The sequence below is a fragment of the Cottoperca gobio genome, chromosome 19 (genome assembly GCF_900634415.1).
Source record: "Cottoperca gobio chromosome 19, fCotGob3.1, whole genome shotgun sequence".
Taxonomy (NCBI): Eukaryota; Metazoa; Chordata; class Actinopteri; order Perciformes; family Bovichtidae; genus Cottoperca; species Cottoperca gobio.
In genome coordinates, this window is record NC_041373.1 from 5,105,794 (window position 1) to 5,116,532 (window position 10,739).

The 10,739-nt window shown below is 36.5% G+C and overlaps 1 protein-coding gene across 1 annotated transcript; it reads right to left on the reverse strand.

Moving 5' to 3' along the window:
• Window positions 1-31: 31 nt before the first annotated feature.
• On the reverse strand, window positions 32-4,242 carry LOC115024712 (CD209 antigen-like protein A). The gene is made up of 4 exons (XM_029456502.1): window positions 3,737-4,242; window positions 2,240-2,391; window positions 2,002-2,129; window positions 32-349 (listed from the first exon to the last, which is right to left on the reverse strand). The coding sequence occupies exons 1-4, from the start codon at window positions 4,161-4,163 to the stop codon at window positions 181-183; spliced, it is 876 nt and encodes a 291-aa protein (XP_029312362.1). The 5' UTR covers window positions 4,164-4,242; the 3' UTR covers window positions 32-180.
• Window positions 4,243-10,739: the final 6,497 nt, after the last annotated feature.

Consider the following 10,739-nt stretch of genomic DNA (forward strand, 5'->3'; position numbering starts at 1 on the left):
TTTATTTTGAAAGAAAACATGTACTACCACCTCCACTCAGATTATACAAAGCAGCATGTGTGTTTACATCACAGATATAGTCCTATAATGTTCTTCTATCTATCTATTTATTTCTATCCTATAATATTTAAAAAATGTAACTTACAGTATGCCTTATAAATATAAATGTTTTTGGCCAATTTAGATATTCTTTTCACAGATCCATCTATAAGGTGTCTTACAGGAACCATCCATCCAGGACATGAAAGTGTTTTCACTGATGTCTATGTGTCCACAGTCTTCTCCGAGAGGGTTGTCCTGCTTCCAGTTATCAGGCTCAGTCCCGAGTCCTGGTCTGCTCAGCCAGTACCTGCAGGAAGAGTTGTGTTACACAATCCTCTCACTGTCTTATTTCATAGTGTTACTAAATCAAGACATCCCTCATACAGTGGCACAAAGAGTTTCAACTCAGCAGGAAACAGGAAATTAAGCCTAACTACCAGCTCTTGTCAAGCTTTTTTTATTTAATTCATTTCTTACATTTAGATGAGATGACTAAGCGGGATAAAACATTTAATTTACTTTTATGAGTTACTAAAATATACAATTCACACTTTTAAGTTTTTTAAAGAAAGGTTTCTGAACATAAAAATAAGTTGAGTTCTTAAAGTTTCCATAAGTTTTTTCACATTAACCGTTAAGAATGTACCTAATGCAGCACAAATAATAATTATATATTAACTTTGAGAGAACAAAATGTTTTAACAACATATTGGCTAGACAGTGAAGATATAAAATAATCTGTCCTGCCATTTCAGCTACACAGTTAGTCTCTGTAGTCTCCACTCAAAACTGCTCCAAAGATTTAGATGGATAGAAATGTTTTCTTGATCTTGAGGGTGACAGACAGTGATTCAAATATAAATTGTCACTTTATTTCTCTTTAGCAGTAGCAACAAAACCAACAGTGAGTCATATATATATATAACTCTCTAATAAACTATGTGCCCCCAAGAACATTGTGATCATCCACTACTGGTTTATTAAATGTTCCCAGAAACATCCAAAACAAAATTGGGGATGCAGCCTTTTGCAATTATGCACCAAAGCTATGGAACACTTTACCTGCAGACATTAGGGAGGCAAGCTCGCTCAATATCTTCAAAAGTAAGCTAAAAACATATCTCTTTACTTTAGCCTTTTAATGGTGATATTTTATATCTCTTTACTTTAGCCTTTTAATAGTGATATTTTATATCTCTTTACTTTAGCCTTTTAATAGTGATATTTTATATATTCTTATCTTAGTCACTTTAAACTAATTTAAATGATTTCATACATTTTTAAGCTTGGTTTTCCTGAAGGAGGATCATTTAGTGTTGAGGAAGTTAAAAGTAAAGTTGAGAGAGCAAGAGGAAAAAGTAATGTCAAAGAGAAAGATTAAATCTGAAGCGTTGAAAACAATGGAAGAACATAAAAGACAGTTTATGTTATGGGAGAAGGAAGCAGAGAACAGGGATAGGAAGAAAGTATGTGGATTATTTGCAAAGACAAATATAGATGAAAGTACAGACAAAGGGATTATGAAAATGTCAAAGAATGTGTAAAGGCTGCTATTTTATCTTCTATTTTAATTCAGCTATTTTTATACAATTTTAATTCTGCTATATTATATTATTTTAATTCTGCAATTTTATACTATTTTAATTTGGCTATTTTTATAATGGTACTTCAGACTCATTTACATCAACACTGTGATTATTGTTCTGTAAATGCTCTTATTCTGTCTAATCTTGTACTAATTGTTATGTTTTTGCTGTGAAGCACTTTGGGCTGCAATTCTTGTATGAAAGGTGCTATACAAATAAAGCTTATTATTATTATTATTATTATTATTATTATTATTATTATTATTATTATTATTATTATTATTATTATTATTATTATTATTATTATATAAAATCATCATGAGAAGCATTTCTGCCCAAAGTGTTTTCACAGTGTCCCTGTGCGTTCACTTACTGTACATCTGAAGTGACTGGGCTGCCATCCACCCAGCTCCATTCATCCTCCTCCTCTGCGTCTGTCAGACCCATCCACAGCCTGCTGCTGCGCGGCTCCAGAGCCTGGCTGCTTTCAAAAACAAAACTCTAAAAAGAAAACAATATTTAAAAAAATATTATAATCATATAATATCTGGAACTGATTTTTGAAAAACAGTCCTGCTGTTGTCACATGTTCTCTTCTTTTTGTCCTCTACCTGTTCTGGTCCACTGTTAATGATGAGCAGGTCGCCCCCTTGTGCCTGGCACCAGGCTCTGCTGGAGCTCCAGGTGAGCGTGCGAGAGGAGAAGAAGTAGCACCTTGTCTCAAACTGTCTCCAGCTGTCGTGACACTTTTTGCAAATTCGTTCTGTGGAAAAAAAAGCAACAATTTCTCTGTATTCTGTAGTTAACAGCCACATTTGAACCTCTTAACATTCAGTGTTCCCCTTTTATTTCCACTTCCAATGTATTTAGTGTTGTCATTGTTAACCAAAAATGATTAAAAACACATCAATGAGCCACACTGTTGCACTGGCTGACATGTTCCTTCATTACCATGAACACACACACTGTAGTTTATTTTGACTCCCACACACACTCTCCTGCTGCTGACAAATACTCACCAGAGCACCAAATGTGCATTAATCCGCTGCTGAAAGTAGTCACAAACAAATACACTTGTTCTTCCGGTTTGTTTGTCTTTTCTGATTTGTTGACAGTGAGAAGAATTCGAAATAACACCAGCCTTATAAACCTGAACTTAAATTGGCCAACGTGCCTTCACACTGTGAATACATTAATTCACATATTATATTCAATACCATTTCCATGAAGAAACTAGAAGGGCACTTAGTGAGTGCAGACCTCCGCCAAGGCCAATGTTACATTCACATGCTCCTCGGATGGTCCCACTGCCCGGGTTGGGAAGTCGTTCTTAATGCAGAAACAACATGGATGATACAAAGTGGAAGTGTTATTGGTCTATATTATTGCTTAGAGCAGGGGTTTTCAATGTTTTTCAGGCCAAGGACCCCCAAACTGGTGTAGCGTGATGCAGGGACCCGCTACTGTATATATTGTTCAGAAGAGGCTTGAAGAGGTCCGTGCGACAGGAGGTTTGTGCGTGGGGGTGTGCGTAAAATGTATTTTAGTTCACCCCTTTCCTTTCCTCCACTCTGTCTCTGGCTTTAGGTGTGTGTCGCCACCCTTCGCGAAGTACAGCGGAGGAGGGAATGTGAATGCTCAAAGCAACAACAACATTTGTTTAGGAAAAAAAAATATTATTTTTTATTGCTTTAATCTACAAACAATTTTGCAACCCCCCTGCAGTACCTATGTTGGTCTGATGAAGACCTATGGCTTAGAGTGTTTCCAGTAATTGCGTGACAATGAAAAGCAAGGTCGGCCATGAAATGGGTATAATTGTTGTTCGGACTTGAGGGAGTGTTTACATGAATGTCCCCAGTTGGGAACTCATTTTTCCAATTATTCTGAAACAAAATGAATGCATGAATCTCACAATGTTAACAAAAAGGAAACTTAGTTTGTGTATCCGCTCCATGTACGGATCCACTCCAAAATGTAATGTTCTTCCTTGGCCCATGCTTTAACCTTCCACCAGTTTATTGAGAATATGACCAGCAGTTTTTCCATAATCCAGCTGACAAGCAGACAAACAAACCAAGAAACAAACACAACAAACTAATATGTACCTTTTATCTTGTGATTAACCACAGGGCAGTAGAGGTCCAGAGAGTGGTGAGCCTCCTTTATTGAATGCATGTCTGCCATCATTCGGGCCATTTCGTCTTTCCTGGTTTCCTGTCGCTCTGCTGCTTCCTGCCTCTCTTTCAACAACACGGTGCTCAAGTTCCGGTGTTGTTCTTGAAGCTCTGTTAATTCATCCTGGAGCTCCATGTTGTCTTTTGAGGCCGTCTCGCAGTTCAACAGATCTCCGATCTGCTCACTCAGATTCTTCACTTCCCTTTGAAACTTGTTGTTGATTTCCAGAAGTTCTTGATTCTTTTCTTTCACTTGAACCAGCTCATCCCTCAGAAGGCCGTTCATCTGAGAGAGTCGTCGTCCTTCCTCTTCTCGCTGACTGTTGGACTCCGTCAGCTGTTTGATAGTTTGAGACATATTCAGCTTCTTCCCCTGCAGATCAGACGTGTACTGAAACAGCTGCTCGTGTTCTTGTGTGAGTTGTGAATTTGTAGAAGTTAGATTCACAATCTGCTCCATAAACTCGGTGCTTTCCAAACTCAAAACGAGATTATCAGACATCTGATTAGCTGAAGTCCTGTTGAGGAGTTTGGTCTGTTCGTGCAGCCAGGCGCTCTGCTCCTTCAGGAGTTCATTGTCTCTTCTCAGGTCGTTGTTTGCTGCAGTAAGACTGAGGTAGCTGTCACTCATGTTCTGGTAGTCAAACAGGAGCCTTTTCCGTTCTGGCTTGCTGTTTGACTTGTTATCTGAAAGTTAAAGACAAAGAATCATTACAAAACAACACACTTCTAACAGTAACTCTGGCACTGTTAACTTTATACGCAGCGCTTTTAAACAAGCGAATACACTTAAAGTGTTATTTCAAAAAGACACTTTACTGTTGGAGGAACAGTTGAATGTTTTGGGATATGTATTTATTTGCTTTCTTTTTGAAAGTGAGATTAGATTATCAATCTCAGAATGTGGTTTACCTATGTTAGCATGAAGACTACAATCCAGGGAAACAGATAGCCTGGCTCAGTCCAAAGATAAAATATGCATCTAACACCTCCTGACTGAGTTCAACATTTATGAAAGCCTCATTTTCAGACACTTAAACACTTAAAGATAGTAATGTAATTAAAATGAACTTTTAGTCATATTTGCTAAAACTGTCACTATATCCTGACAGTAAGACTTAAAACAGATAATCTGTTTAAAGAATCATGTTCCTCTGCCTCCCCCCAGTGCCTCTAACGCAAAGTGCAAGATTTAACCATGCATAAGGGAAAACAGCCAATCAGAGCCAAGGAGTCTTTATCGCAGCGTCAGTCACTGTTTGTGAACTCTGATCAAATATATCAAGATTGTGCATCAGTTATAATATATTTGAGTGTGCTGTTTAGCTGTAAAAGGATATATTCATATTCGACAGTTGTGGTTAACTCTCACCGCACACTTAGCGATGTTTTCGGCAGCAGAGCTGTAAAAGAAGCTGTAAGAAGCCGCTTCACTCTACCTGCTCAGCAGCAAACAGCAGACCGGCACAGTTAGAGACTAGCTGGTGAACATAGTGTAACATTTAGCAGCTAAAGAGAGGATATCTCCCTCAGACGATGGTAGAGACCAAAAACGGAGCTAAACGAGAGAGAAGATTGGACTAACATTCATCAGGTGGACACAAACATCATGTTGCTCCGTAACTGCTGGATGTGTAAATATGGATATTCCAGTCTTTATGATAAACTAAGCTAACCACACCATGTACACATTCCACTACACATTTGAGCAAACCATCAGTAGCTTGTACTTACACAAGACAGAAACTGCTAGACAGGTCACCAGCAGCAACACGCACAGTGTTGAGAGACCGACCACTGGACACAAGCGGTGACACGTCACCTTTTGTGTGGTACCGAGGCAATCTGGAGCTTCAACAAACAACAAAAACATTTATTATTACTATTATTATTATTATTATTATTATTATTATTATTATTATTATTATTACTATTATTATTATTATTACTATTATTATTATTATTATTATTATTATTATTACTATTATTATTATTATTATTATTATTTGTATTATTGTTACTATTATTACTATTATTATTAATATTATTATTATTATTATTACTATTATTATTATTATTATTATTATTATTATTATTACTATTATTATTATTATTATTATTATTACTATTATTATTATTATTATTATTATTACTATTATTATTATTACTATTATTATTATTATTTGTATTATTGTTACTATTATTAATATTATTATTATTATTATTATTATTATTATTATTATTATTGTTATATAGTAGTAAGAGTATTAATGAATCCACAAACAAACAAACATCTCCTTCAATCAAGTAAATTATGTCTGTAATTGAGATTTCAATCTTTTCTTTAAACAGTTCAAACAAATCAATAAAATCTTTACTTGTTTTCAGATAAAGAAATCCACCTGTTTTTCTATCATTTCCTTGTCTCATTCTCTATTGTCTCAAGACTTGAGGGCTTATTGATCCAAACTGATTGAAATCTTCTTACTTCACATACAAATAAGGTTTTTATGATTTATTTATAGACCAAAGGGGAGTTTTGCTAAAGTCATTCTGTGTTTACACATCAACTACATGAGTTATCGTTGCCAACCATTTATCAAATATTGTACTTACATATTTCCTGATCCGGCTTGGCTGAAGTCGCTGAGATTGATCCGGAGGTTGGATTATTAATCCAGGGGAGCCACTGATGACCGACCATTTTACCTGAACAGTGTCAGAAGCTTTAGAGGAGCAGAGCAACAAGAAGCCTCCTAACTTCAGGGAGGAACTGAACCGTGACTTAACTGAGAGGACACATTGGGTTGTGTATTAACATGTTATATTATATTAACAGGTTGTGTATTTTGTGTCTAGATATCAAACACAGATAGAATTCAAAAGCACATATTTGAAAGACTTCTAAACTCCGCCGGCTAAGTGTTTCTGTAGTTTTCCTGTAATGTATCATCATCATCAAAGAGCATCACAGTATCTCTTTAACACTCTTCATGCTGCTGTTTAATTTAGCATTATACTGTATAAGTACACACAGACAATTCAGACAGTTTGAGGGGAAATGTTCTGATTTATATTAACATTTTGAAGTACATGTATGTATGCTTCCTTATATTTTTACTCCACTTACAATATAAAATATTGGGCTTTTTACACTAAATGTATCTAAACTCATGAAAATGTGTCTTCTTCATCAGCTACAACTTTAAAATGCAGTGGATATGTTAATGTAATAATAATAATCATACATAATACAATATATTGTATAAAGCCTCATAATAGAACTAGTGGTAGAATGTAACTAAGTACTCAAGGGCTGTACTTAAGTACAATTAGGTACTTGCACTAGAGTATTTCTATTTTATGCCACTTTGAATCCACTTTTTACTCCGATACATTCCTGAAACAGCTGCACTAATTAGTAAGTATTTTACAGGAATACAGAACTTAGATACATATGTATAATTTTCCACCTTATAAAATATGTGCTCAAAAACGTTACACAGCAGCATTAAAATCCTTCAAATAGGAACTATTTGGTGTGTGGATCTCATTATATTTTCTAAATGAGGCATTATCTAATGCTATCTTGAATTTAGGAGAAATCTGTACACGCAAATATAGAAAACACCTGAATGTGTATTTTGGATGTTTTCTTTCCACTAGTCTGAAAGAAGAAATATTATGGAAGCAAAATATCCTAATTTCTCAAAATTGACCAGTGCATAAAAATTAAATATTTTAGCCTCTAGTGTCTCGCCTGAAGTACTTGATACTTGATACTAATTTGCTAATAATACATCTAAAATCATGAACAGGTATTTTTCTTGTATTGGCGTTTTTGCAGTGTGATATTGCTACTCTTTCTTAAGTACGAGATCTCAGTACTTTTGACTGAATATAACTATTTGAATTGTACTTTTAGTATCATTTCAAATACAGTATATACGTGTAATAAGTATGTTTACATTGTCCTACAGCATTGCTACTATACTTTAGAAAAAGATCCAAGTACTTCCTCCATGACTGCATTTACCAGAGATAGATCAAACTGCTGCTGATGTCATGACTTACCTCACAAAGTTAGCGTCCCTCTGTCAGTCTGTTGTCTCATTGAAGCAGCAGGGATCACTAACAGCTTATTTATAGCCCCCCCCCCCCCCCCCCCCCCCCATGCTTTACTTCCAATAGGTGGAGAGAGACTCTGATAACGGTCAATTCTGTTTGATGATACCGTATCTCTCACTAACAATGGCCACTGAAGGTACAACTGTCATTGTTTGGCTTTTAAACAACAAAATGTTTCTTACTTGTAAAGTTAATCGTGTCTTCGTGGTGTTTTTTAAAGTTTGTTTTTAAGTTTTGACAAATACAAATCCAGTCCTTAGAAAGAAAAACAATATATGATTAATTTCTATAGTAAATCATTTTATTTTACCTAATTTTAACCAATATTAATTAGTATAAAAAAATATAAATTAAAGTGGCACACACGCTGTATGGCTAAAAGTATGTGGACACACCTTGCCACATATTTTGGTGTACTTTTGGTACATATGGTTTGAACCTCTCCGTTGCAATGAAGTGAAACCTTAATGTTACAGCATACAGCGATATAGTAACAGGATAGGAAAGCAGAAAGAAAAAAAAACTTAAAGTTTAACTTCAGGTGCAAAAAGTCATCTAAATGTTTTAGGAATGTCTTGTGCAAAAACACAAGACATTCCTACATTTTTTAATTTGTATTACAGTGTGATTTGTGATACAGTAAAATGCCAAGCATGCGGCTACCATCAGGACATCTAGTAACAACAGAGGGTGAAAGATAAGAGAGACAATGCTCTTTCTCTGCCGGGAGAATCATCCCTCAGAAGTTGCAGAGATCTGCTCTAAACAAACATGATGCCACCGACATGTGAGAAAGGAAATGCAGACCATCATTGTTTTAACAGCCTCTGTCTCCTGTCTGTTTAACAACACTTAGTAGAAAGTTCACCCCAAAATCATCTTATCTGTAGTGCTATTTATCTATCTAGATTGTTTTGGAGTAAGTTGCAGAGTGTTGGAGATAGCGTCCGTCCAGATGTCGGCCTTCTCCAATATAATGGAACTAGTTACTAGATGGTACTCGGCTTGTTGTGCTCAAAGCGCCAAAGAAATACATTCTAAAACTCAACAGTGATGTCTCTTTCCAGAGATCACAACACGGTTATTCAAGATAAACCACAGACGTTGTTGTGAGCAGTTTCATGCAGGAACTATCTTCTTTCTACTAAACTACACCTGCCATCTGTATCACGAAGCAGAGCGAAGCGTGCATCTACTCAGCTAGCTAGGTGTTACAGCTCAGCCGTGGAGGACGGCATTACAGCTTACATCTCGCGCTGTCACAAGCCTCTCGTCCATGAGTAGATACAGACTTCCTTCTGAGCCGTGATACGGTTGAAAGAAAATAGTTATGACATGGCTGTCTGTGCTTCAGTGAAGGTACCCGTGAGAAAACACATAAATCATTCAATTACATATTTCTTTAATGGCACGTTCTGTTGATGGTCAGCTGTGTAGCATTGTACTCACAATAAAGTTTCAAAAAGGATAAAAAAACAAACAAACACATTAGGTTGACTAGAAACTGGAGAACTGATTGAGTGTGTGGCATTGGGGCGTGTAGGTGCCACAAAGGAAACTGTGGTTTTCCTTTGAGTTAACCTGGCTGATGCAAATTACGTGTGTGTGTGTGTGTGTGTGTTCATGATTAATTCCAGTGCATACAGAGGACACGCAGCGATGGTGTTGGTGAGACTCTGTGCTAATGATTCCTCCGTCTTCTTATCTTCAGCATCTTTTACAACCTATCAGGAACCATCAACATCACAGGACGTGTATCACAGTAGATTACAGGACTCTTATTGACATAAAGTGTTATCTAACCCTAACCTACATAACACTCTAACCTTAAAGCAGGGGTGGCCAAACGTTTTTCACTGAGGGCCACATACAGAAAAATATACAAAGAGCTGGGCCACTCACTCGAGGTGAGGTATATTGCCTAAATAAAATCAATCAAATGTAGGTAAATTATGTTTGATAATTGAATATGCTTAAAGGGGGGGGGGGGGGGGCAGCCTCCATCACAGCTTTCCATTAATGAGGTTTCATTTATTTTGTAACAATAAGGGTTTGCAGCTCATTCTCAAAACAGAACCCTCAGATTGTTTCTTAGTCAGGATGGTGATCCTGTCCGTCGCATCTGTGCTCTCAACACATGCAATCGAGTAAAAATCTAAAGCCCAAGCTTTATCTGACACTTGATGTTTTAAGTTAGCTGACAAGTCAAAACTGTGTTTCTGTGTTAGAACTAAGAAGTGCAAAACATTCAAGCGCAAGTTTCTATCTGGGCCTTATTCCATTATACTTTTAGAATTTGCTGCGGGCCAATAAGAAATTGGCCATAGTTTGGACACTCCTGCCTTAAAGGGACAGTAGGGTTTTATGAGGTACTGATCCATAGTCAGTGTATGACGAGGGGAAGCAGCAAAGGTATTTAAGTCCCCTAAAAAAAAGTTTCATTATCAGTTTAAGTGTACGCTATATCTAGAATATTTTCATTTTACCTTACCATCAGACATAATTTTTATCTCTGCTCTCTTCGAAAGCCAACAGAAACTTTGACAAACAAACAGTCATTGTACCTTGCAGAACACGGGAGTTGTTGGTCGACCCCTTTAACCCACCAAACAGCCCTTTAAAGAGGGGAGCACTGACAAAATGTTCTTATTCCGAAAACAAATGTTCTCACTCTCAAAGTCTGAAACTCAAGTTGGTCCTCACAAGAATAGTACACACACACACATAAAATGACACACAGTAATACCAGGAACCACAGCAGATTTAAGTGAACGTTCTTTTCATAGAAATTTCAAACTGTGACACG

Bases quoted from the DNA above. Each gene is read 5' to 3' on its own strand.
- LOC115024712 (XM_029456502.1), bottom strand. From the start codon at position 4,163: ATGTCTCAAACTATCAAACAGCTGACGGAGTCCAACAGTCAGCGAGAA. The intron at 2,130-2,239 runs GTAGAGGACAAA...TTTTCTTTTTAG, and splicing joins TTAACAGTGGACCAGAACAG to AGTTTTGTTTTTGAAAGCAG. The intron at 350-2,001 runs GTAAGTGAACGC...CTCTTCCTGCAG, and splicing joins CCAGTCACTTCAGATGTACA to GTACTGGCTGAGCAGACCAG.